The sequence below is a fragment of the Pungitius pungitius genome, chromosome 12, assembly GCF_949316345.1.
Source record: "Pungitius pungitius chromosome 12, fPunPun2.1, whole genome shotgun sequence".
NCBI lineage: Eukaryota > Metazoa > Chordata > Actinopteri > Perciformes > Gasterosteidae > Pungitius > Pungitius pungitius.
Window position 1 is genome coordinate 11,386,393 of NC_084911.1, and position 27,643 is coordinate 11,414,035.

A 27,643-nucleotide genomic window follows, 5' to 3' on the forward strand; every position below is an offset into this window, starting at 1 on the left:
ATTATTGAACATAATAATTACAATCCAATATTATAGCTTCCTCCAATCCTCCACATTCGTATTATTCCCTTGATAAAAATGAAGATTGGACAGTTGTTCACATCCGTGGGGAAATTCCTTTCATAAATTGGATAATGTACACAAGATAGCACCTCTGCATCTAAACATTTTTTGGTCTAGAGTTTGGTGTTTTGACATGTATTAAAGTACCATGCCATTCATAATGGCGGTCTGCGCTTCGTCTCCCAGAGGGTGAACTGACGTTTGCATCTGCTCTTGTTACTTAGCCATTAAACTGTCATCTTGTTCTTCAAACCATCATTTCTCCGTCTGCCATTAGCTTGGGAAAAAAAAATTAATTTGTGGAGATGAGCTGTGAACATGGTAACCAGGTTGATTTTTCTTTTCCTCTGTGAAGGTTGCTGAGTACAGTGTGTCCAGATGTAACAAATAAAGAATGGCGAGCATACATCAAAACAGTAGAGTAAATGTTGACAAAGCAGATATTCAAAAGGTTACAGTCTAAATCTCACTGATATCAGCTTTGAGTATACTAAGTATGACAAACTAGGTGCTGGAGCACAATGCCCCCTCAAGATTTGTGGCTGCCCCCTCATACATGCCTGTCTAGACCCGGCCCTGGTACCGGGGGTCTCGGAGCCGGGGTCGGGCGTCCCTGCGGCCCAGTGTGGACGGGAAGGGGAGTGCGTGGTTTCCTCTGTCCAGCGCTCCTTCTCCTGGGGTTGAGGTCCCGGAGCTCGAGGCACGCTTTCTGGTAGCTTCTGGGGCCAAACACAAAATTGGTTTTCCGTTGCCAGAACAGGCTCCTCACGTCCAAGTAGTCCGGGCCGTACTCACACCATGGGTCTGCTGAGTCCTCGGATGGTCGCGTCATTCTGTCAGGACGCAGGTGAATGCAGAAGCCGGAAAAAACCAAGGACATGCAATGACGCAACAAGGGACAAGAGACTGACATGGCTTAAATACACAGGGGAGGTGCAGGTGATCGAAACAATCATCAACGCTGCAGACCATCACAGGGACAGGACAAGGCAGGAAGTGAAGCTACCCCAGGGAAACTACAAAACAAAAAAACAAGACATGAACCCAAATCGTGACAGTTTCATAATCTTATATTTTAATCAAAGCAAAAACATGTACATACAGAGTATACCTTGCAGCATTGTCATCAAAAAGACATTTTATCTTAAGAAAGGTTCACAACAGTGAAATTTGCTGTGCTATCTACTGTATTTTGTCAGTGTTTTGATGTTCACAACATCATTTATCAGACATTATGCTTCGATTTGAACTCATTTACATTATATTGATACATTTAGCGCAATGGTTGAGTGAGTAAATAACGTCTATGCCCCGGCCTACCACATGCCCCCTTCTCTATTTTCTTTGTTTCACTAGTACACATCACGTTTCTTAAACCATCCAACCAACAACTTGCCATCACCATACCTACTAATGTGCATATCAAACATGGCGGATAATAGATCATACATCACATCCTCAATAGCGAAAGACATTTTTTTATGCTAACAGCCACTCAATTGATCAAACCAACGGCAAACAGCGAAAAGCCTGAACACTTCCAGCCAGCGTGCTGAGTGATTCAGAAACCTAGCTTTGTTTTTATTTCTTTTTTAAATTATGTGTAGCTACGCTAAAGATGAGCCGATATGAAAGTCATCCCTGCGGGGTGCCGTAAAAAGAGAACAGAAAACACAATTGATGTCAGCGATTGTGACCACGTCTAGAAAAGTTCCCGACGACTAACTAATATTGTGTCCTCGTGGTGAGACTCCGCCTCCCTCCACCCCTCCTCTCATCCTCCTGAGGCGCTCTAGTCGCTCTGGGCCTTCTTTAGGTGCTCCGGCTCCACCCGAACCAGCTGACAGTCCTCAGTCACGCCCAACAGAGCCTCCATCTCTGGGCTGTCCACACTCACCAGCTCCCCTTCCTCCACCTCCAGGTGCACCCCCAGCCCGTTCTCCTCTCCGCCCAGCTGGCCCTCGCCTCCCTCGCCTCCCTCGCCTCCCTCTTCCATCTCTGTTTTCTGCACCACCACCACCTGCTCTTCCTCCTCCTCACCTTCTCGGATCTTCTTCACATGGAAGGTGAAGGGGGGCACGTGGTACACGCTGGTCTTGGAGCGAGCGTAGACTGTGTGGTCGGGGGTGAGGGACTTCTTTGCCTTCTCTTTGGAGCTCTTCATCTTCGCCCTGCGCTCCGTGTTGGGGGTCATGCGGTTCCCCAGCTTGCCCATCTTCATCTCCAGGCTGTGCTTGGTCTTCTCCAGGTTGTCGCGGGTTCTCTGCCTCGTCTTCTCCAGGTTGTCGCGGGTTCGCTGCCTCGTCTTCTCCAGGTTGTCGCGGGTTTTCTGCCGGGTTTTCTCCAGGTTCTCCTTCGTCTTCAACTTGGTCTTCTCCATTTCCTCTTTGGAGAAGGCTTTCTTTATGCTGTCCATTTGTTGCTTCGTGGTGCGCTGGAGGCGTTTAGTGCGAGACTCCTCCACGATCTCCTCGATCTCCACCTCCTCGTCCGAGTTGAGATGGCCTGGGAGTCCCTCTTGTCCTTCAGGTATCTGCTCGAGGGCCTCCACGCCTTGGCCTTCGACCACGGTCTCCGCTGCGTTGTGCATCTTCGCCGGCTTCACTTTGTCCTGAGTAAGAAAAATAGACAATAAATAGAATCATTATAATAAGTCAATGTTGGAATTCTCAATTGGCATTTCCCAATATGATCAGAACGAGACACCTAATTGCATTTGAAGGTGATTTATGCCATTTAATGTGGCATGTGAAAATGGCAGCTGGGGAAAGTGAGGTTAAGGGCCTTTGGTTGAGAAATAAGGTTGAAAGTATAAGCTTAATGCTTCCCAGGTTAAAGTGCCATCCTCACAAACACTGTACCCGTGTACCCTGTGGTTGAGAACCCTGCGTGTAGCGTGCGTAGGGTGCCATCTAGTGGTGTCAAACACATGCCGACGTGGCTGCAGCCACTTATTTTATACTTCATATAATGATCTAGTCTGTTGTGGTCTCAAGTACTTTACACCACATCCTGGAACAAAAAAAGAAAAATAAGGGGATTCAAATAAATTATCTGCAACTCTACAGTTATGTTGACCCTAAAGCCAAGTGGCTGTTGCATCTGTAACCACAGGAATATTTCCTGCCACTTGCTATGATCTCTTTATAAATACTAAACTCACACACTTTCAATGTTGGATTTTCAATCCAATTGGCCCGGAAACCTATTTTATATCACAAAAAAATGTATTATCTATAAATGTGATAGATGTGGTGTATGTAAATGTTCTATAGCTGATGATGCTGCTTTCACTTCTCTGAAAAGACTTGGTGGTTTTTCATGGTTTCAGCTTTGCAGTAAAAGCAGAGGAGCAGTTTCACGCGAAACAACTTTATGCGTGAGATCTGTCTGCTGACAGCCGCCAGTCAATCAGAGCTGTAGAAGCAATGTGTCCTGGTTGTGGGGCAGGACCCCGTCGGTTTGGGGCATGAGATCCACACAAGGAGAAGCAGCGCTATGCCAACAATGATAAACCCTTAGCAGCATGTCGGTGGCCCCGTGAGGGATTAAAGATGTCACAAGGATGCTTCTCTTTAGTCAGGCATAAGAAAGTGAGTCCCAATGCCTCAATTTGGTGTTATCACATTTACTAAAAACATTTAAAAAACAAAGGCATCTTGCTGGTTGTCCTGTATATAAAGGTTTGAGTAGAAGGTTCACCACTCGTACGCTAGCTTCAAGCTAAATGCAGATATTGGAGAAATTAGAGAAATATGGTTACGGTTAAAGTAAAACTGTTGATCAAGATTGTAAAGGACAAACACCTGTCGGATCATGTGATTGGCACTCCCAGGGCACTTTAAATATGGCCATACAATCCTCACATAAAATGCACATTGCCTGCTTATCTGGTGCCGTGTAGGGTGTGGGCTCGATCGGCTCTGTATGGGTTTATTTTTGGCTGGCCTTTGCCTCTCTCCGGATTGAATCTACCACTCTCTGGACCTATTTGCACTCACACACACACACACACACACACACATGCACATACACACATGCACAACACCCCTCCTCTCCCGCATGGCAACAGATAAACACAGTGCTCTGTGGCCATGGCAACCACCTGCTCATGTTGTCTCTGGTGGGTGGGGAAGTTTAGCTGCATAAACAGCTGACTTCTCCAGCACAGCGTACCAACATTATTGTACTACAATTAAACTAAAATATAACATGCAGCTGCTTGGCAGACATGCACTAAATAGCAGAGTGGAATTAATAATATTGTTGAGAGACATTTCTGAATGCATGAGTGCCCCAATGTTTTTCTGTCAAGATCATAAACATAGATCTATTAGATAGATATGTAAAGTCTTGAAATATGACCAGAAGCTGTTGGAGATTTTAAGATGAACTCGCGCAGAGTTAAAGAAAACACCAACTACGTGACCTCACATGCCTTGAGGAGAAGTTGTTTACTGCGGAGAGTGTGGCTGCTGAGCTAAAACTGAGTGTGTGTTGAGCCTAAATTAAATAGGCTATAGTATGTGTGTGTGTGTGTGTATATATATATATATATATATAATAATTGTAATAGTAATAATAGTAATATTATACTACACACTCTCTGCAGTAAACAACTTTTATATCTCGCTCTACTCCTTAAACTGTAGTGACACTTTTGTAATGTTTTTTGTGTAAACCTACACGTATAAACACAGATGTTGCCTGTTGGAGCGTTTTTTTCAGCATTCTTAAAACTTGACTCGGACCACTGTACGAGTGGACATTGTGATAACATCAGCCAACCCTGTTTGGGTTTCCCTGCCAGATTACAAAGACAGGGCTCGAGGAAGAAGACGTGGGACTGTGTTACCTTCCACTCTCCTCCCACTTGGAAGTGGAAAAGTCAGCACTGTATGTGTGTGTGTGGTCTCAGGGGAATAGTGAGGCTGAGAGAGTGTGTGTTTGTGCGCTCTCTCTTCAATAAGAAGGAGGTCTGTTGCTTTTCTTCCATATACCTCATGGAAAGGGTGTGTGTGTGTGTGTGTGTGTGTGTGTGTGGGGGTGCTATTTTTCAAACCGACAACTGTCAAAAGATGCAATCAAAAAGTCCCAGTAGACTGAGGGGAACAATTTGGGCACACAGTTAAGACTACAACCCATGGAGTAGAAACATTGAAACGGGCCTAAAAGACTCGTGGGTGAGTCAGTGCCTCCTGCTTTTGGGGAGGGAGCTTTATTAAAGACTAGAGCTCCCTCATCCTGTGAACATGATGTAATCTTTTCATATAAAAAATGGATATATATTTTATTCTATTACTATTCAAGGTGTCCATGTAACAACTGCAAAGCTTTTTCATTGTTTAAATGGCATCATAAAAATGTTCCCTGCCTGACTCATACCGGGGCTCGGGGATAATTTAACCACAGGCTGTTGCCATTGACGACAAAGCAAAAGACCACAGCAACCCTGGACTAAAGCTGGCCGCGTCTGCTGTTAAAATACCTGAAGTAATCCACGGGGTCCAACAGTCCTGCTTAGTTACTCAAATATGTTGTAATTAATACAACCACTAAGTATTATTACAAAGCCAATGTAAAAACAGAAAAGCATTCAAAAATGCTATCCATCCTATCAATTGAAAATTGGCTCTGTGGGATTAAATTACAATTAAATCATAATTTATAGTAAATATAAATATTTGTTACAAGAGTACTTAGGATTTATTCAAAGAAACACAGAGAATGAAAACACAGCATGCACCATGTTTTCCATTCTTAAAATACAATAATATTACTATTAGATAATATTAGATTTTAGGAGCAAGACTGACTTTTGTTCACATTCTCCAAGTCTGATTGGGCTTCTTAAAGACGAACACATACGCACACACACACGCACACACTCACACACACACACACACACACACACACACACACACACACACACACACACACACACACACACACACACACACACACACACACACAGGCAGCGTGATGAAAGGCCTCTCCGGTGAGTCACATGGCAGCTGTCACATAGCGTCCAGCCCCTGCAGCTGTGCACTTTGCTTCTGCGGTGAGTGACACCTCCGACCCGCTCCTCCCTCCAGGATGGGAGAAGGCCAAGCGACGGATTGATGGGAAACAGAGGTGGCGGGTTGGTGTTTGACGAGGCACGAAGCGCCATGCTTTGATCTCTATGGAATGCCATGCGGCTAAAAATAAGCACGGCTAGTGTACTGTACCAGTCAAAGGTTTGGACACACTTTCTCATTGAATTAAATTGTGAAAGCGTGTCCGAACTTTGGTACTGTACACTAATCCTTCATTTTGACGCCCCTCACGAGCTCCTACATGAAGCTCAAACTATTCAAAAGGGTTTCTGTGTCATTCTTATGCGTGAGGGCAGAGCGCGGATTCTGTTTCTTATTCCTCCTTCGCAGCGACCCGCGCTGATGGGGCCGTCCGTGTGTCCTGTGGGAAATGGAAATGTTAACAACCAATCCCACTGTGCTTTTGGAAAAGAGAGGGGCTCTGTGTGCCACCGAGCCAACGCGGCGATGTCATGCTGTGCAGACCGCAGGAAGGGAGTTCTTTGGTTTCACTGTCACTGTGATTTCATACATACACACGGGGAAGCCCTTCTCCACAGCCCTCTGGGACCACTTGAATAACAGGCTTTAGTCTCATGCAAAGATATGTAATGTACTTTTCCATCTCTGCAAACTGGCAGCTACAGTGCTGGGATATATATTAATTTGTCTGTAATAGCGCCACATCTACAATAAAGCGTAACCATGATGATTGGAACCTGTGTGGAAACAGCAGTGTTCCTGTGAGCATGAATATGTTTTTTCCAAATAATTTGCACGTTTAAGCAAGCAGTTGTAGCAATTCTCCATTATTCATTCATTCATTTTTCCACTCTACAGGGTGATGTTGGGTGAGGGCATGAAAAAGCTGCCAACATGAAATACAAAGCTGGGCAAACATAACTGCTGAAGTACATCTGGCCACTATGATGATTAATGACATAACTCGTGGAAAAAAATAAAACCTGGGGGTAGGAGAGGGAAAGCAACCAGCCAATCTCCCAATAATGCCACCACAGCATTGTAGATGGAAAGGTTGACAGGATGTTGAGCCCTTTATTCCATCTCCATTGATCAGGCATGAACTGCGTACCTTATTTTAACAAAGCATTGTTTAATCAAGTATTGTACTAACAATGACTACTTTCCGTCCCTGAGAAAAAGTGGTGAAAAAGAAATTGTGTATTTTGCACAAAATTAAATAGAAGGCTAAGGTACAATGTTTCCACTTCAAAGTTTGTCTTTCAAAGTGACCAATGAATCATCCTTAGCATCCAAGTGCCTGTAAGATCTAACACCGCCATAACAGGAAGCAGTGGGAAGTACACCAGCAGTGACCTTACTGCTGCACTTTATGCTGGAAGTCTGAACACAGCAGCCTCTGCCTTCACACGCAAGCTCTTATGTTACAGCATAGCGTGTATATTAATAGGGAATTTATTGAGGCTGCTTTAAGAGCAACTTTTTGAAGCAAGAAATGTTTTGAAAAAACGTCTTTGACACCTTGATTTACTGCGTACCTTATTTTAACACAGCATTGTTTAAATGGGATTAATTAAAGTATTGTACTTAGTAGATATCCTAACAATGACTACTTTCCTTCCCTGAGAAAAAGCGTGGAAAAAGAAATTGTGTATTTTGCAAAAAAATTGAAAAATTAAATAGAAGGCTAAGGTACAATGTTTCCACTTTAAAGTTTGTCTTTCAAAGTTACCAATTCTTTACAGATGAATCATCCTTAACATCCATGTGCCTGTAAGCTCTAACACCGCCATAACAGGAAGCAGTGGGAAGTACACCAGCAGTGACCAGCAGCACGTTATGCTGGAAGTGCAGCAGTAGGTTTGAGATTTCCTTCACATGTTCTGTTTTATATTGTGGGAAATATATCCAATAAATGGGAGTGTGGGAAAAAACAACTTATTTTACAGGTATAATTCAAAGTGCACCTTGAAGCCAACAATTAAGGCCCGATCACATATGACATATGACTTCCTAATTGATAAATCAATCAATCAGTTGGTGCTGTTAATCGCTAACTACAAACTCCCCCCTATGAAACCACAGTGCTTCTGGTGCATCTATAATAAACGGCCGCCTCCTTTAATAAACCAACTTTCTGTATGTTGGCTGTGGCCTTGTAGGTGAAGGGTGTGCCTACACATCTTGATATAAACAGAGCGGCGGGTAACAGCACCCTCCACCGACTCGCGATGTGGTATGAGAACACATTTCTGTGACCGGGCCAAGACCGCTGCCTACAACTGCTCCGAGTCACGGAAGGGGGTGAGGTGGGGGGAGGCATTGCTCTCCCAGCTGGTGAAGTCCGTCTGAGCGCCGTGTGAGCCGTGACGACCTGAGGTCAGTCCAATGCGGCTCCCAAGCACATCTGGACGGATTTATAGTGTAAAGGTGCTTCACACGTCCATGCAAGCACCTGGGGGCTGAATCTGAAATTCTTTTTTTTCGGGGGGGTGCATCGAAAGAGAAAAAAATGCAATGTGCAACAAACACACGATGGATTTGTGTCCATAAATAACTCAACCACAACATGTAGACGTGGGTTGGAGTAGCAGGGATCCTCTTTCTGCTGCACACACTGTATATCAATACCAATGACAGGAGCACAGCGAGGGCTGCAGCAGCACCAGCAGCAGATGCACCTCCTATAGAACGGACTGACACACACACACACACACACACACACACACAAAAATCTAACTATAATTAGAACAAAATGGAAAAGGCTCTCCTGACGAGAACTTGGGATGAATGTCTTCTGAGTTCAAGTTCACTCTGGACCCCCCTCCCTGCTCAGCTTAAAATAACAGTTAATTATGGCTTTTTTTCTCTTTTCAATAATAGCAGCCTACACGCTGTGCATAAAAATTCTTTATGCGCGTGGTGCGTGTTATTGCCGCAAATGTCGTAGCCTTGCAGCCCGCGACCTCATCACCTTCTGGACGCCGCTTCACACGCAAATGCTCACGCGCCACCGAGGGCTGGAGCTCTAAAACCGGCTCGACTCGGTTGCTGACATGCAGTAGTGAAATTTGGAGCCTGACAGATATCTTTCCACCCAGCCGGCGAGGAGGAGGAGGAGAGCCGGAGAAAGGGACAACAGCGGCAACACGAGTGCTGTCATAATTGACTGAATGGGTCTGGTTCTGGATTAGACGTCGGAGTACCGGATGACGAGTGGGCGAGACGCTGAGGCCCGAGGCGGGGCGACGAGTGGAGGATGTTGGCAGGAGGGGCACAGAGATGCCAGCGGGGTGAATCACGAGGCTAACTTACGGCCCTAATGGTCCAGGGCTTTCTGGTGGGAGGTTTGCCTAAGTGCTCCTTAACTATCCCCGCTGGAACGAGATACAACTTGAGCCTGAAAACAAGTAGTCGGAACGCTGAAGGGGCCCGAAAAGAGGCCTTGGCTGGATCACTTTGTCTGGAGTAACTGGAAGCGAGGCTGCCTGGCTCCAGTATGAGCAGACTGTAACCGAGAAGTCATCTCCATCATAGAGTTGGCCATGCGGCTATCGCTGACTTTGAGCAGCAGCCAAACACACACACCCTGATTCCTGATTCCAGACACACAACTGCAGCTGCATCACACTCCCATGGACATCTCGCATTGCATGCAGCGGATTAATCCACATCAACATAATATCACGCAATGTGAAGTGTCTCAAAAAAGCTCATATTTCCCCATTGTATAGGAACCACATCTCTGCACAGCTTGTTTCTAGGTTTGCTGCTAAGAGGAAATTTGCTTAAGCAAAGCAGCAGGATATTTGACTCTAAGATCCAACAAAGCCAAAATACCTGGTGAGATGAGAAAAACACAGCCCTGTTTTAGAAATGGAAAGACAATCGATTTATAAGGGGGGGGAGTGGTGAAAGTGAGGCCCCGCTGGATCAGGGACCGGCTGTGGGCCACAAAGCCCCGTTGACAGGCTGCTTGTGCCCTCAGCGGCTGCAAGGTCATGCAAAAAGGTGCTGGTTATTCTAGAACTCCACAAAGATGCTGCCTTATGAGCCAGGAAATGTGCCACTTCCATGAAAATGTATATTTTAAATTCTAAAGACACACAACTCCAGTGCAAAAAGATTCATCACAATTTTAGACCTTCTGAATGAAGATATCAAAGCGGCCATTCTGCATTCTGAGTACTTTTGCTTTGGGTACTTTTTTTTGTACTTCTTTACTTTAATTTAAAGTCGCTACCACACACTTCAGTGTTGCTTTTGGCGGTTTGACCCTCAGTACTGCTCCTGTTTCTGGTGTTCACGTACCCTACTTCCCTCTAGCAGGCGTTCAGCAGCGTGGTGTTCAAAACCATGAAGAAATAAAAAATCATCCCGCTGATGCTGTAGTTTACTTATCTGTATCATATAGCACTTAAATTGTACTTATAATGACTCTTATCTATAGCAAGTTGTACATTGGCTTATTTAATTAAATTGCACTTGGTTGTTTTTTGTTCTTTTGAGTTTGTATCCTAATGGTTTAAATGCTCTTATTATAAGTCGCTCTGGATAAAAGCGTCAGCTAAATGACATGTAATGTAATGTAATATCATATAGAGTCATATGTGATAAATTGAGGCAGTTCATAACCAAAGGTTTCTCACAGTGACTTGATTTTAAGCCACTAAAGGTCAGGTCAAACGATCAGAGCACACAGACACGATGTTTCCAGGCCATCATGACCACACCCTGCTGTTGCCAGGGGCGATCCTGTGTGCCACCACTACTGCACGTTTAATTATAAAGAGTCTTTTCAGGCCTAAAAGTCCTGAAGCATGTTGCTATTCTCGGAGGAGAGAGTGATGGGAAGTGGGCCGCACTAATCTAGGCTTCTGACCACTTGGAAAGCGCTGACGCCGCATGTCGTCATTTGCCCGTTTGCGCGTCGCAGAGACGGAATCGAACCGCCAACACTTGACAGGGACACTTGAGTATTAAACGCCATCCCGGAGAGGAAGGCCACACGCAGAGTTGAAACCAGGCTAGACCCCCCCCCCCCAGACACACACACATGGAGCCCATTCTTACACATTAACACACAAACGGGAGGCGGAAAGCGCCGAAACCTGACCGAGAGCCGGCGTTAATTTGCAATGCTGCCAAAATTGCTAAGTAGCTTCTGTCCCCATTTGTCTCCTGGATACTAACCGGCCCTCGCCTGGTAATAAATAGACCGAACAGTGGACGCCTGGGCGGCCTGGGGACATGATTGCGACCGGTTTAGACCGCGGTAAAGAGTATCGCGGCTTTTCACAAAAAGGTGGCGGCTCGATGGGTTCCTGGCTGCTCGGGCCAACGCAGCGTCGCTCCCAGCGGGAGGCACCTGCTTTGCAGAGTAATTTATGAAGGAAGAGCGTCAACGATTGGATTTCTGCGACATGCGGATAGTGTAACCCCAGGAGGGGGACTGGGGGGTCTGAAGTAAGCTTTACCCACGAAAGGTTTGCAACTCTCCCATGCGGCAACGTTGTTCAGAGAAGGTGTTTTGCCTTTTTGTGGTGTGTGAGGTGAGGCCTGCATGCTTCAGGCTTTAACTCGAAACATGAAAAGCTCACGTAACATGGGGTCCTTCATCCTGATTATTTTCTACTTTATACTACTCTGTTATTTTTTTCAAGATGTTCATGGTCTCAGCTGTTGGAGAAGGCTCCTTGGAATAAATCACTCACACTTACAGCGTTGTCAGATTGTTAAAGTGAAGCTTTGTGCGCCATGAAGAGGGCTTCTGGGACAACGTAATAATAAAAACCACATCTTTATCTCACATGCCAGCCGTCTGCCAAGTATCTGCCCTCAGAGCACTCAGCGTTGGGGCGTTGGTTCACTCTCAAGTAGCCCTCCATGCAAGTGTTTATGGGCCTTTTCATTTACACTGGCCAGTCTTTATATAGTTTATTTGGGTAATTGTCAAGTCCTGGAGCGAGGTCAAAATCTGCCTTAATTCTTCCCCTTATAAAGAGAGAGAAGGCACCAGCCTCTCCCCGAAGTCTCAACACAAGCCGCGCTCCAGCTTCTAAACAACGTCTGATTCTTCAGAAACATTGTAGCTCGTTAAAGTTTGAGGGGAAAAGCACTTCAGAGATTCACGTCACGGAAACCAGGGAGCAGGAGCCTCTACGTAGTGAACATTCCGCCACCAAGAGGTCAACTCCAGCCACAGCGGGACTCTTGCTCTCGGTTGGATGGATCTCCAAGTGCCTTTCGCACTGCGACCCCTCCTAACTTTCCACTGCGGTACGATGAATGCAGCAACCCCCTCCGACCCCTGAACCCGCACTCTTTATCCTCCACATGCAACGCACAGCCACGACATTGAGGGGCAAAGATCCGGCCTGGGGTAGAAACGCACACAGACACACACACTGCAGCTCTCGGGACCTCACCTGGTAGATGAGGACTTTGAAGTTGCGCCTCTTGAGCAGCTCGTTCTCGTTGCTCTCCAGCCTCTTGATCTGGCCCGCCTGCTTCTCCAGGTTGCTGCGCACCGTCTTGACGTTGACGCTGACCTTGCGCACCTTGTCCAGCATCTTGTTGACGGTGTTGGCGGTGCCGACGTGGTTCTTGGACAGCTTCCCCAGCTCCCCCTGGATGGCGGACACGGACTGCTCCATGGCCTCCTGCCGGGCCTCGAGCCCGTTCTGGGTCTGCTGGATCTGGTCGACCACCCCGATGATCTTGTCCAGCAGAGAGAGGACCATGACCCCGTTCATCTGCGCCTCGCTCTTGCCCCCGCCGTCGGGCGGCAAGAGCCCCGTCTTCTCGGGGGCGGGGAGGTCGTCGCCGTCGTCCCGCGCCGGCTGCATGGCGGCACCCACCAGAGGCACCTCGTCATCGTCGTAAGGCACTTCTGCCAGGGCTATGTGCTCCTTCTGGACACCTGTATCCGCCATGGCTGTCGGCTCCAAATACAAACTGCCTGCACGCTCACGGCAGATAAAAATACACTTCTGAAAAAGAAACCCGCAGGAGCCCTGCTGCGTGGCACTCGGGTCCAAATTCTATTCTACGTCCTTTAGACGAAGTTCTCAACCACTTTTCCACCCTTCCTGGTCTACTTCACGCTTAAACTTTCTCTTCACCCTTAGTCTCCCACCCTCAGCCAAACTCTCTCTCTCTCTCTCTCTCTCTCTCTGCCTGCCTGCCAGCCAGCCAAGGGGAGTAGGGCCTCTTCACAGCTGAGGCATGTGTGCCCTGGCTCGAATGCCTCTGCTCCCTGTGAAACCACCCTGTCCAAAAGTTTTTCCCCCCGCCCCACCCCACCCAATCCGTCCTGGGGGAAGCTTATTTCCGACCAGGCTCCACCTCGTAGGCTTTGTTTATACTCGTGCAAGCTGGGGAGCATGGATGGAGGCGTTAATGCGCTTTCGCTAGGGGGCATTAAAGTGACAGACACTTTCTTGCAGAGTAATTTAACTCTTTATTCTCAGTCGGTAAAGTAGAGCTGTCACTTTACCAAAAGTATATTTCGAATCACACAAGCTCTGTATTGATCACAAATGGGAATGGCAATGTCTCACTTAATTTGTCCAACAATAATTTGATTATAATAATAACAACAACAACAATTAAAGCTGTGAGCAGCATTGGACGTCGGGGCACTGGCCGGACGGTTACAAATGCGGCCGAGGAGCCCTGCGGCCGCGTTCGCAAGTCTGTGGTCGTTAATCGTGTGGAGCAACGCCAGGAATATTCCAGCAAACTTAATCTTTGACATTATCATGGTCTTAGGCCTTTTTTGTCAACATATAACCAGGAGCTTCTGATGTACCATTAAAAATTAAAGCCTCTCAAAATACCATACAACAGCCAATTTCCTTCAAAATATATCACCAGACTGCATTTGGTCATTTTCAGATAAGATTTAGAAGGAAACAATCAATACCTTCATGACCATTCCACGTCAGGCAAATTGCTATTTTTAGAGCCTAATATGGGGCGCCGTTTGTAAAATGTTGCACGTTCTAAAATCCTGCGCAGTTTTCGTACATTTAGCGTTATCATATGAATAAAAAAACCAGGACAATATTCACATGTCACTTTATCATTTCAAACATCAGACAAAATCATGTAAATACATGCAACAACTTTTCCAAGTACAATGTTTGGCAGTAACACAAAGTTGTTAAATAATAAATGTTAAAATGAAAATGTAAATGTTAATGTTATATATAAATGTTAAATGTTATATATAAACGTTAAATAAAAATATAAATTTTAAATGTAAATCTAAATGTTAAATCTTAATGTAAATCTAAATGTTGAGTTTGAATGTCAGACATGACGACTGACAATTACAATACTTACGGTAATTCATGCAGCAAGCCAAGATGGCAAGTCTGTATGAATTAGCTCTTGTACTGCTATTCAAATGATAAAGCTAAATGTACGAAAACTGCGCAGGATTTTAGAACGTGCAACATTTTACAAATGGCACCCCGTAGCTTAAGGTCTCAAGAGCACACTGCAAAAGTACAAAATTGTGATTTTTAAATAGAAGGAAAAGCTGCTAGTGTAGTCTTTTTTAAATTTCTAGAGGGCGCTATAGAGACATTTCTTTATACCCAAACGTGAGACCCAAATTATTATTATTCAGCCATGTTGAGTTTGATTCCAGTCATCTGTATATGAACAGCACTGTGGAAGCACTGCGTGCCTCCAGTAAGGATCGGTCCGTCCTTTCATGTAGAAACGCAATTTATGTCTCCACCTGGTGGCTAAATTGTGTCACTACACTCATTACAAATGCATTGAACTTCAGTACAGCGTTCGCATGCAATGGGCTAATTTGATATCATGACTTGATTTTTTAAAACACAGCCCAAACTGTTATACGATGGATGTAAACCATATAGTGAATCGTTTATATATCCACTCACTGCTCTAGGAGGAATGATGGTAAAGGTCGTTAATCTACTCAATTTATGAAATTCAGCTTAGGTGCGTACTGGAGTTTGGCGTTGCATCTTACACACGCAGCTAATTCTAAACAGGTTTACATTCAATAGGCTGCTAGAGTGGCTTCACAGCAGCTTTCCCTTCTATTTAAATATCACAATGTTGTACTGGAGGGCAACCACCCCTTCTTTTAGACCTCGGGTTTTGGCGTGGTTTATTTTGATGTTGTGTTATTCCAAACCAATCTGACAGGCACAGCCTGCAACGTGCTTCTTGATGCTTTTCGACAACATATGAAAAAAATGACCGTTGACCACTTGAACGCGTAGTTTGTCCCTCACGGTGCACAGACACGCCATTTAGTCTATTAGCCGTAGCCAAAAGGTGAATGCTAAAATTGACAAATGTCCAAAAGTTCAAAAGCAGATACTTTTATATATTTATCTGTTTTCATTGAACTTTATACACATATATCATATCAGTTTCATTTTTTTAATTTAACTTCACGTTTTCGTTGAGGACCGCTGTCCCCAGCAGGGGGCGGCCGCGAGGCGCCGGGGACGTCCACTGCCGTGAAACCTCAAAGATGACGTAGAAGAAGGAGAGGAGCTGTCAGCTGTGAGGAGCCGACCCGTCAGTCCACAACAAACAGCCCAGCGAACCAGGAAGGGAACCAAGGAGGAGAGAGTCCGGTCCCGCGCGTTACCAGTAAGGACACAGCGGCTCGGTTCAGCGGAAAAGGAATTGTCCATCCGGTGTTAATGTGAATTTTTGTGGGCTGGATTGAAATATTGAGCAACAGGTGCGCTCGTTAGCTCTGATGGCTCAAACCTAAAAGTCCAAAGTGAGGACGGTCAACTGTAATTTAACTTGAACAGTCTATGGATCAGTCGCTGTTCACGAGTCGCGAGTTCTGTTCTGTTCTCACGTCGCGTTTTTAACGTTGAAGTTGCACCTTAACCAACGGTCGCTAACTGACTAGCAGCCGTAAACCAACGTCACGTCACTATTCCTTTATTTTACTTCGTTTTTGCAAACGTCCAACACCGCTCTGCCATTGTATTACGTCTTGTTAATGTGTGTGAGACCGATGCCCTGCTAGCTGTGATAGTGGCATGCTAACTTGGCTAGCTGCTAACTCTTATCTGCGCGACACCGCCTATGACGCGCGAGGCGTCAATTTGGGAGCGCGTCCCCGCCCGGAAATGTGTTTTATCGATGAAATCGATTCATTCAGGGTGAGCTGTGAATGGTTCGTTCTTATTTCGGGTCGAGTGGTGACGTTAGAACCGGTTTCCCTGTGTTCACGTTAGACCAGGTGATGTTTGCTCTTGCGTGGACGCGGTGCGAGGATCGAGGCTCACACGAGCTCTTGGTCACGTGCTTCTATGTAATCCACAGATAATCCCCCCCCCTCTCCCCCGTGGTCGTTTCACCGCCTCAGGCTGCGCTCTTTAGCTCAATTTAAACAAATCGTCACCTCCAGTGTCAAATGAGAAACACGGCATCCCAATGAGATCGACTATCAATCTTCAATTTGAAATATATGATTGTGTTTCCCCTCTATGCCCCCCCCATCACACCCGCCCCCCCCCTCTTATATTCAGCAGTCTACTCCTGAGTGCAATTGCATTCCTTCACCTATCATGAGATCAGCACGAGGGCAGGCTGATTTTCCTTTTTTCTGCTGTTCGCACTTGTGCTAAACTAACACACATCTGATGTAGTGTGTGTGTGTGTGTGTCATGCGGAGGAAAGTGTTGAATGTAGAACTCCTCTGGGTCCCCTCGTGTCTCTGTGTTGAGTGTCACAAACTGTCTCCACAGGTTTCGGGTGGATTGTGAGGGTGCTCCCGTCCTTTCGGCAGCATGGGGGAACTCTTCAGAAGCGAGGAGATGACTCTGGCTCAACTCTTCCTCCAGTCTGAAGCGGCCTACTGCTGTGTCAGCGAGCTGGGGGAGATCGGGATGGTGCAGTTTCGCGATGTAAGTCGAACTGTTGCCCTCTTCATGATTTTTTTAATTTTTGAGGCCGTTTAAACGGAAAAAAATGATGCTGAGCAAGTGCATGCCTTCAGCGGCGTGTTAATCATGTGCTCGCCGGCCCACCCCGCGTTCCCCACATGAGAAAAGGAATTCCTGTGTGGGAATTCCACACACACACACACACACACACACACACACACACACACACACACACACACACACACACACACACACACACACAGTGACGTCTGAGGAATGTCATCGGGTTATACGTCCTCCAGCGGTGGAAAGGATAACACTTTAAAATGCTTATACTATTGACAGGGTAGTCCGTAGATATTAGATACAGAGTTTGAGCACAGTGTTCAATAATTGGTGTTGCTTTCTAGGTTTTGCAGCTATTCTGTTTTCACAGATATATCTGATGCACATAACGTCAAATGTACTTGAACTAGCGCCTCACTTGTGTTTTTTCTTTTTTGCAGTTAAATCCTGATGTGAATGTGTTCCAACGAAAGTTCGTGAATGAAGTGCGACGATGTGAAGAGATGGATCGCAAACTGAGTAAGCGAACGCCGCCACTCGGTCTCCCGAACCACGACAACAAGAAGTCTCGACCCTGAACGCTTCTTTAAAAAAAATCTTTGTTCCTTCTTTCTCGCAGGATTTGTGGAGAAAGAGATCAAGAAGGCAAACATCCCAATGGTTGACACAGGAGAGAACCCTGAAGTCCCTTTCCCAAGGGACATGATCGACCTGGAGGTGACCTCTCTCCCTGTCTGTCTCTGTCTCTCTTTCTGTCTCTGTGTCTCTCTCTTTCTCAAAGATAAACCGCGAGTCTCCGTCTGCGTACCTCTGCTGACTCGTCTGTATGTCCCAACACAGGCCACGTTCGAGAAGCTCGAGAATGAGCTGAAGGAAATAAACACCAACCAAGAGGCCCTAAAGAAGAACTTCCTGGAGCTCACCGAGCTCAAGCACATCCTGCGTCGTACTCAGCAGTTTTTTGATGAGGTCAGCTGGTCTCGTGCACGTAGGCCTCGCAAAGCATTGTGCTGGTTTTTATTTTTATTTTACAAGCTTTGGCAGTAGAGGGAGAATACATTCATTGCATATGTGTATATATAATAAGTATTACACCCCATAGTTCAGTTTCAAACCTCCAAATATGTCTTTGGAAACAAATTGGCAAACAAATTAATATGGATTGATTGGAAATCACAACTTAAGGACTTAACGTTTTTATATTTTCACTGTGCCAATGGAGAAGAAAAGCAATGTTCTCGTCTAAAGGCAGTCATTTCTGCTTTGCATTGATATAATTCAGATTCTGCTGAATGCTCTGAAGACAACACAATGGAGCATTTATTGCTGCTTGATCTGGCAGAAGCTTTTTCACTCGTGATTTTAAAGTTGCTCACATGGTCCTGGCCCACTTACACTCGACACATTTAGTTAATACGCTGTCATTCCACTGCTGTATAACACTTTGCATAGATTTGATTCTGTGTTTTTGTTAAATTACTTGTTTGAGCAAAGCCTTGCCTGCCTACCTTTTACCCAACATCAATTTCCCTTAATTGCCTTCACATGCAAAGCTGTGTTGATACACAACATTTAGTACCCTTTACAAGTTATTGTGGGCTTTAAATGGGGTAAATCATTAAGCTGGAAACATTATTGTATATTCGTTAACTATCGACAGACCGTGTCTATACCTTCAACTTTTCTACCAGCAGTATGTTTACATGGGAACACACTTCTAGCAATGATACTAACGCAATATGTACTGCCTGTGATGCAGATGGAGGATCCCAGTCTACTGGACGAGTCAAACACCCTCTTGGACCCCAATGAGCCGCACCGAGTGGCTCCTCTCAGACTGGGGTGAGTGCATTTGTGGTGTTCCCTCGTCTTTTAAAACAACAAACTTTTGTATTCCCCAGGTTAGTCGGGTCAGTGGGGGACCTATATCCACTGACAGTCCACATCCACCCCCCTGAGGCTTTCTATCTTCCACAGATTTGTGGCGGGAGTCATTGGCCGTGAACGCATTCCCACATTTGAGAGGATGCTGTGGAGAGTGTGCAGAGGGAATGTGTTCCTGAAGCAGGCAGAAATCGAAGATCCCCTGGAGGACCCCATTACTGTAAGTTCTGAATGTTAATGCCGGTTTCAGTGAATTTTTCTTCAGTCTCTAACTGTTGGATGTTTCCACAGAGCGACCAGGTCCACAAGTCAGTCTTCATCATCTTCTTCCAGGGAGACCAGCTGAAGAATCGCGTGAAGAAGATCTGTGAGGGGTACGAGACTGGCCGACATTTAGTACGATTTTAGGACGCGTTACTGGCCGACATTTGCTTTTTATAGGTGCTTCTTTTTTCATCCGTCCTCAGGTTCAGAGCGACCTTGTACCCGTGTCCAGAGACGCCCCAGGAGAGGAAAGAGATGCTGGCCGGGGTGAATGCTCGTATTGAAGACCTGCAAATGGTAACACATTTTTTTATATATATGTATTTGTTTCCTGGCAGGGAAACTGGCTACACGATGTTGACGCGTTAACAGGCACAACTTGGATCAGTCACTTCTGCTTTTCCTCAAAATGTTCTTTAGAAATACACTGGAAGGAAAGACGCTTTTTTTCTTTCTCTTGAGGCTCTAAACCAGATTACAAGACGTCCGTTTTGCACAATGACATGTGGGCCAATAAGTGGAAGGAAGTCAGAACTGTTCTTTTCACTGTTTTTCCAAATTCTGCGTACTACCAATTTATTGATAGTCGGCTGTATAACAAACGCAGTGCATGTTGGGAATCATTCGATCCTCACGACGCAAAGTGTTTCCATTGCGTCGCTTATGCTGTTGAAATGTGACTTAAGTGGTCTTAAATTAAGGCTGCAGTAAATGCTGCCTGGCTTTCATTCGAACTCCGGGCCTGGCCGAAGTCCGTTAGAAGGGAGCTGCGCTACAAGCATGTAGCATGTGAGCAGCTCGCTTCACGTCAGATATTTTAGTAGCGTGGACATTTGCCAAAGAAGCTGCTGGCAGGGGTCTGTTCATCTAAACGACTCTGCGGCGCCGCGCTCTGGGGGACGTGAAACCTGGCGGTTGCAGACGCGGCGTTTGGCCGGTGGCTACGTGGGCGTCACGGTCGGCTTTGGTGGGAAGCCTAATGGATGAGACGGCCTGTTGCTCATATGACTTACTGCTCTCTAATCTCACCAGTGAAAGTACATTTTGTCCATGAAAAACAAGGAATGTGTCTTTGAATGCTGTGTCACGACCCGCCTCTTAACACCATGACCAAAAGAGAGGTAGAAGCAGAAACAGAAAGGAGAATTTATCCGCAAACCAAAGGTGTATGACGTTACACTGCCAAACACGCCACACCCGGGAACCATTTCAAGAGACAGGAGGCTGTTGCCTGGTTGCGCACAGACAAATAATGCCCAGCAGCAGAGAGCACCGCTCCCAGGTGCTTCCCAGTGAAAAGTTCCACAGCCTCCGACTAAGTGCAGGAGACAGACTGGGGAATCCAAATGTATGTGTGTATAATAGCTGTGACTTTTAATAGATGGATTTATGAATTCTAAATGCATTGTAATTGCATTATGGTTACAATAGTACAGTGGGAATTGTAAATTTATAGTAAGGTTCACCAAGAAAAGTTGTTTCTGTCCTCTGGTGGACATTTTGTCACTTACAAAACACTATTTTTACTTACAAGTGAACCATCAATGATTCAAAATCTATTTCTAAAAAGCCATCACAGGCAGCAATAGGAGACAGAGTACAGGCAAACATACAAAAACAGTCGTTAGTAAGATTTTATCCCCCCCCCTTCCTCCTGTTCCCCTCCGAAGGTGCTGAACCAGACTGAGGATCACAGGCAGAGGGTCCTGCAAGCTGCAGCCAAGACGGTCCGAGTGTGGTTCATCAAGGTGAGGAAGATGAAGGCCATCTACCACACCCTCAACTTCTGCAACATCGACGTCACTCAGAAGTGTCTGATCGCTGAGGTGTGGTGTCCCGTCTCCGACATGGACTCCATCCAGTTTGCTCTGCGCAGGGGCACGGTGAGTTTGTTTGTTTCTTTAGGGAAAATATTTCCCCTGTTTAGAAGTGACCGTCAGACAAGGTCTCCCTTTTTTTTATTCTTAGAAAGTGGTTCAACTTAACCTGATCCCGCATTGAATGGCGTTGAGCCGTTTTGGGACACAATAGTTCGCAGTGCAGGCTCCACATGTGATTCACCATGACTGTAGTGTGTTTTAAACCAGCATCCCAACTAGTCATGCAGGTTCTTCACAAAAGAAGTAAATGTTTTTTAAATGATGCTGCAGCACGCCTTTGTGTTCCCGCTAACTGTAGCGCCTGTGTTCGTGCTGCTTGTGCTACATTAGCCACAAGTAGCATGACACATGTCTGATTTGCTGAAGATAGCAGCAGCACCAGTTGAGTTGCCTTGTGAGTAATGTAGGCTCCAGGCTGAGAGTTGAATCGAGGTGTTACTGTCTCGGGGGGGGGGGCTCGCTTTCAGCATCCTCTGCACACCCACCACTCTGGAGAAGATCAATAGCATTTGCAAATCTGATGTGCCTGGATGGTGGCGATGTTAGTTGTGCTTCAGGGCTTTACGCGTCTCATAATCTTGTGCTGAATGCCGCCTGTCTTTGCTGTAGGAGAAGAGCGGCTCCACTGTGCCGTCCATCCTCAATAGGATGCAGACTAAGCAGCCCGCGCCCACCTTTAACAAGACCAACAAGTTCACATCGGGCTTCCAGAACATCGTGGATGCCTACGGGATCGGCAGCTACCGCGAGATCAACCCGGGTAAGCACGTGTGTCGCACCTTTCTCTGTGCGTCCCTAGAACCTTTGACCCCTGGCCCTCCTTACCGATCATCTATTTTTTAATTATTATTTTTTTAATTCAAAAGTCTGTTTTCCCCGGCTCCCCAAGGCCATAATCTAACCTGAAAGGCACTCATTCCCCGTCATCTCCTTGTCTGTTGACCGTGTCACTCTTGTGTTGTTTCACGCGACGCCTACCTCCATACCGCCTCGTCTCCAGCGCCATACACCATCATCACCTTTCCCTTCCTGTTTGCCGTTATGTTTGGTGACCTGGGCCACGGGGTGCTCATGACCTGTGCCGCCCTCTACCTTGTGTTGAGGGAGAGCAGGCTGATGGCCCAGAAGAACGACAACGAGGTAGAGCGCACACACACACACGCCGAGGCCCGACATCACCGGTGGTCCTGCCTGCACCGAGGCTTCTGTGGAGCGAGTGTTCTTCGTGGCCTACCTGTCTCTCCCGAGACCGTATTCATTTCATTTATTTTTTGTTGCAGATGTTCAGCATGGTGTTCGCCGGGCGCTACATCATCCTGCTGATGGGCATCTTCTCCGTCTACACGGGGATCATTTACAACGACTGCTTCTCCAAGTCCCTCAACGTGTTCGGCTCCGGCTGGAGCGTCCGGCCCATGTTCGACGCGCGGCTGGGCGGCAACTGGACGTAAGTGTCGAAAGCTGCAGGGCAGGTGTGCAGTAGCAGCAGAGCCCGACGTGATCGCTGCTCTCCTCCCGTTCAAAGGTTTGAAACGCTGGAAGGGAACAAAGTGTTGCAGCTGGACCCGACGGTAGCCGGAGTGTTCAAAGGGCCGTACCCCATCGGCATCGATCCGGTAAGGGATTTTTCTTTTGTAATCACGCCATCTCTCGGGAAATGATTATTTTATGCTCAGTTGCTGGTTGCTCTACAACAAATAACGGTGGTACGGGCATGACACGACCTGACATTTTGTTAGCAATATTGGTCATTGAACACATCATCTTGGGGCGTATTGTCTCAGATATGGAACATTGCCACCAACAAGCTGACGTTCCTGAACTCGTTCAAGATGAAGATGTCCATCATCCTGGGAGTCATCCACATGCTCTTTGGAGTCTCCCTCGGGCTCTTCAACCACCTGTGAGATTTCCATCCAACATTTGTGCTTACAACTTTTGTATTCCTTTGTCGCTGTTGGAATTTGTGCAAAAAAAAAATGAATAAATCGATTTTGTTCATTCCTTTTTATTCATTTTTTTCAGCTATTTCAACAAGCCGCTTAATATCTACCTGGGATTCATCCCAGAGATTGTCTTCATGGCCAGTCTGTTTGGCTACCTAGCCATTCTGATCTTCTACAAGTGGCTGTCGTACGACGCACGGATATCCAAGGACGCCCCCAGTCTCCTCATCGCCTTCATCAACATGTTCCTCTTCAACTACAACGACCCCAGTAACAAACCTCTCTACAGAGGACAGGTTCGGACACACTCGTCCACTCCGCCAGACATCCCTTTCTGTCCTGAAAATGGAGCACGGCGAGTCAGTTGTCCCCATGTGCTGCTTTTCTTTGTCTCTCCTCCGCGTAGATGGCCATACAATCCATCTTGGTGGTCATCGCCTTGGCTTGCGTTCCTTGTATGTTGATAGTGAAAACTCTGGTTCTGCGGAGACAGCACTTGTGGCGGAAAAACCTGGTGAGAAGATCTGTGCTACGACTTAAAAAATAACATGTGTTCCGATCCTACTTTTTGTTACTTATTCGATCCATCTTCTATGTCAGGGCACACAGAACTTTGGAGGGATCAGAGTGGGCAACGGCCCCACCGAGGACGAGGCCCAAATCATCCAGCACGACCAGCTCTCGCAGCACTCTGAGGAGGACCCTGAGGTAACGCCGCCTCCCACCTGACTGCATTGGGCCCCCTCTTTGTCACAGAACTGTGAGAAACGGCCGTTTGTTGGCAGGGAGAAGGGGGCTGGAGGGGGTGGGGGGGGGGGGGGGGGGGGGGGCTGGTTATAGGATCTCCTCACCTCTTTGAATAATTCAGTTGCAAACCGATGCCTCATGTTGCACTGTGGCAATGGAAAACATTAATTATGAATGAATGGCGCCACACTGTCACTTAAGCATTACAGGAAAGGCTGTCGGCGGATTCAATGCATCTTGTTCAGTCGGGTTGCTGTTGTAAACCTGAAGGGCTTTAACGTTGAGCAGTAAACAGTCATGCTGAATTGTGCGTTCTTCTACGGACCGGCCCAAGACTGAACATGTGTTGTCCTGTAAAATTCACCCTCTTCTTTTTTTTGTGTTCTTCCCCCCCCTTTATAAGCAAGTAACAGATTTCTCTTGTAATCTCTTTTTTTTTCCATCCTGTTGCACTAACGTGCCGTCTGTCTGTCTGTCTGCCGATCTGTGTGTGTGCTGTCAATAACCAAGCGTTGCCTTTTGTCACCTGCTGTCAAGGCCTACGAGGAGGAAGAGGTAGGACAGGAGTTCACGCTCCACCTCCACCTTGCAACCCCCCCCCCCCCCCCCCCCTCCCCTTTCGCCCCGTCAACGTGCATGTCTAGCAACTGTCTACTTAGGCCCCTTGTTTTGTTGTCTACGTATGCTCTGCTGCTGCTGCTCTTGGATGCGCGTGCGTCAGCATATGCATAAGTGTAACATAAGTGTTAGCCGGTGTGTTTCCAGGAGTCACTTGTTGAAACTGTGGGTTGCAGGGAATGCGTCAGTGTTTCCACGGTGATGTGCATGGGGGATCAGCAGGGCTGCTGATGCTTCTGGGTCCACAGGGTCATGGGATGACGGCGTCTCTTTAATAATTAAACAGTGGCTTCGCTTATTTACGGTGGCAAATGATGATCATGCGCACACACACAATGAAGCAGACCACCACCCCCCCCCGCCCCCTCCTCTCCCCGCATGTGGACTTCGGGACCTGTTGTGGAGATGTTGTTCTCCGGCCATGTGGATTTGTGATGTTCCGTATCTTTCCTGCAGTTTAACTTTGGGGATGTGGCAGTTCATCAGGCCATCCACACCATAGAGTACTGCCTGGGCTGCATCTCTAACACGGCCTCCTATCTGCGCCTTTGGGCCCTCAGTCTGGCTCACGCACGTAAGTCCCCCACCTTTACATGTTTTGAAAGCGGCCTTTTTTACAATGATGTGTGTTTTGAGTTGTTCACAGCGCTGAAATCTTCGTTTTCTCTGTCTCCCGCGCACACGCAGAGTTGTCAGAGGTGCTATGGACCATGGTGATGCACATCGGCCTCTCTACCAGCGGCTTTGGGGGTTTCATCGTTGTGGCCGTCGTCTTTTTCTTCTTCGCTATTCTCACAGTGGCCATCCTTCTCATAATGGAGGGTCTGTCGGCCTTCTTGCATGCACTGCGCCTGCACTGGTAAGTTGAGTTTAATCTCTAACTAAATTCCTCCAGGATTTTCTATTTTACAATAGGACTTGACAAATGCCATATGACTGTAAAATACAGCTGTATAGCGCCACCTGCTGGTGTTCATGATGGGCCGTTTCCCCTAAAGGAGGACCTGCTTTTCCACATATCAAATGACAATTGAAGAGTTCAAAGGTCGCAGTGGTTATTGTAAAGCCAGTGTAGATGACAACCATTTATTTAGGAAACAGTACATTTTGAAGTTAAGCTTATTTCCTGATTTATATTGGAAAAAGAGCAATTTTCCCATCAACATTAGACTTACTACACCATTATCGACATCACTAAACCAAATACCAAATTTAGCAGATCCATACAAATGTTGCGATGGTTACTTTAGATACTTAAACACCTTTTGCAAAAGATCTGTAGAATTGTAACCAGTTGATCTCTGCTGTTTTAACCTCTAATTGGCCTGCTGCCCCACCGCTACCATCAGTGACCACATTGTAGTTTCCTGTCACCTGCTCCGTTGGCGCCGAACCAGTGTGGCTCCAGCCACCGTTGTGCTTTCCAGTATTCAGTGTGCATGTGTGGCAACGGTCCATGACTCTCTGCTACGGCACGGACGAGCCTTTTGTTCTCCCTTCATTAATATTCTTGTCAGGATTGGCTGAATGCCACGCTGCCTTTTTCCAATCTGCTGAATGTGCCTCTGTTACAGCAACTCTACTCCATAATTATCCTTTTGGGTAATCATCCTCAGGAATGCTGGGTGACTCTGCTTTATCTGAATGGCCTTCAGAGGCGATAAGGACGTTTTAAGTATTATTTTGGAATTTTTGAACCAGAAGGCGGTGAAGCGACCACTCCGACCACTCAAGTTCATCCAGCTGACCTTTGTTGTTTCTTAATTATTTTCCATTGTGTGTGTGTGCTCTACAGTACCTGACTACCATCACCACGATGTGGATGCGTTATTGTGCGAGAGGCTTCCTGCTCATTGTGTTGTTGTGTTTTTTGTTTTTTTACTTTTACAGGGTGGAGTTCCAAAACAAGTTCTACTCAGGCCAGGGCTTCAAGTTCCTCCCCTTCACCTTCGAAAGCATCCTGGATGGGAGGTTCGAGGACTGAGACGAGGCTACGCGTCTTCTATGATTGATGTGGCTCTTCTCTTTGAGAATCTGCGTGTTGTTGAGTAGTAATTTTTGTGCTTGTGAGCTGCAGTTTCCATGAGTTACACTCCACAAGTTCATCAGTCAGACTGCCCTTTTGTTTTCTATCTACTCACAAATAAATCCTCAATCATTCCTCTGAGAAATAGCATTAACTATAATCTGTTGTTGTTCTTAGTGAAGTCCTTTTGTTAAACCAGTGTTTTATGTAGTTTATTATTTATGCAAATTGTTTAGATTAAGTTTGACGCTCAGTGACTGGAGTGTCCATCACTTTGGTGTTTTTTTTTGTCCTCATTGTTGTACCAACGACGGCTCTCTTTCTCCCACGCCGCTTTGGCCTCGTTCTGCACAAAGCATCTGATCTGCTTGATGAGGCAGCGGTTTGACACACAGCTATAAAGGTCCAAAGGGAATGCAACTAAACTTTGCATCAGGATGTCACTCACTGCTTGAAAGGTGAAGAGGAAGCCATGTTTAATCCTGCGTAGCACGCTAACATAAATGCCCCTTTGTGATGTGTCCTTTCATAAATCCACACTGACAATGGAGGCGGATCTATAGGACTTTCTGTGGTGGTCTGATTCTCTTTTCCCATGATAAAGTTTGAGATGTCATCAAAGCATTTAAAGGGTAGTAGGTAAATAAGTACAGCAGACAAGTAAAAAAACAAAAACATAATTCTCAATTGATTTCCCACTCGCACTACTGTCAATAAATTGGAAAGAGCTTGATTAAGTTGTGGTTTTATTTTTTTCACTGAAATGCATTCAATCAGCAACTGGTGGTATTCAAGTGTGAGGTGAAAGCGCTCTATCCACGATGGATACATGTAATTCAGTTAAAACTATTGTCCTCTGAAAATTGAAAACTATTACTTGACCCATAATTGACCCACTTCTCTGTACGTGGTGCCTTCGGGGACCGTAGGATTTCAATGTGTCATCGCTCCTCTTGGTGGTGCTATAGAACAGGCTCTGTGCGGCCATGAGAATAAAAGTAGTGGTTAAAGCTGCCTCTGCCTGATAAATGTATCTAGAGTACCTGCTGAAGTTTGTGCCTGAAATAGGATCCCTGCCATTTATTTGGCAGACGAAAAGTAAATTACCCACGAAGGCCCTTTTATACTGGATTTACAGCTATGTATATTGTGCACAATGGGCCTCTTCTGTTACGTATCGCTTATC

General features: G+C 46.2%; 2 protein-coding genes across 3 annotated transcripts; one reads left to right on the plus strand and one right to left on the minus strand.

Annotated features, from left to right (window-relative positions):
• Positions 1-1,115: 1,115 nt before the first annotated feature.
• Positions 1,116-13,378, minus strand: cavin1a (caveolae associated protein 1a). The gene is made up of 2 exons (XM_037477572.2): positions 12,551-13,378; positions 1,116-2,674 (listed from the first exon to the last, which is right to left on the minus strand). Exons 1-2 carry the CDS (start codon positions 13,055-13,057, stop codon positions 1,856-1,858), a joined length of 1,326 nt encoding a protein of 441 aa, XP_037333469.2. The 5' UTR covers positions 13,058-13,378; the 3' UTR covers positions 1,116-1,855.
• Positions 13,379-15,639: 2,261 nt separating this feature from the next.
• atp6v0a1a (ATPase H+ transporting V0 subunit a1a) lies at positions 15,640-27,190 on the plus strand. Of its 2 annotated transcripts, XM_037476618.2 has the most exons (22): positions 15,640-15,770; positions 16,889-17,047; positions 17,533-17,611; positions 17,712-17,809; positions 17,933-18,061; positions 18,852-18,934; positions 19,070-19,196; positions 19,268-19,350; positions 19,444-19,537; positions 20,911-21,123; positions 21,730-21,880; positions 22,121-22,260; positions 22,401-22,567; positions 22,646-22,736; positions 22,905-23,023; positions 23,146-23,362; positions 23,473-23,580; positions 23,667-23,774; positions 24,324-24,368; positions 24,888-25,005; positions 25,119-25,290; positions 26,322-27,190. In XM_037476618.2, exons 2-22 carry the CDS (start codon positions 16,931-16,933, stop codon positions 26,413-26,415), a joined length of 2,553 nt encoding a protein of 850 aa, XP_037332515.1. In that variant the 5' UTR covers positions 15,640-15,770; positions 16,889-16,930; the 3' UTR covers positions 26,416-27,190. The 2 variants fall into 2 exon arrangements, with proteins under 2 accessions (XP_037332515.1, XP_037332516.1); XM_037476619.2 differs by lacking the exon at positions 24,324-24,368.
• Positions 27,191-27,643: the final 453 nt, after the last annotated feature.

Excerpts from the sequence above, each read along its gene's own strand:
- cavin1a (XM_037477572.2), bottom strand. The coding sequence starts at position 13,057 with ATGGCGGATACAGGTGTCCAGAAGGAGCACATAGCCCTGGCAGAAGTG. Across the intron at positions 2,675-12,550 it reads TCAAAGTCCTCATCTACCAG|GACAAAGTGAAGCCGGCGAA; the intron begins GTGAGGTCCCGA and ends TTTCTTACTCAG.
- atp6v0a1a (XM_037476618.2), top strand. The coding sequence starts at position 16,931 with ATGGGGGAACTCTTCAGAAGCGAGGAGATGACTCTGGCTCAACTCTTC. Across the intron at positions 22,568-22,645 it reads CGGCTGGGCGGCAACTGGAC|GTTTGAAACGCTGGAAGGGA; the intron begins GTAAGTGTCGAA and ends TCCCGTTCAAAG. Across the intron at positions 23,024-23,145 it reads CTCGGGCTCTTCAACCACCT|CTATTTCAACAAGCCGCTTA; the intron begins GTGAGATTTCCA and ends CATTTTTTTCAG.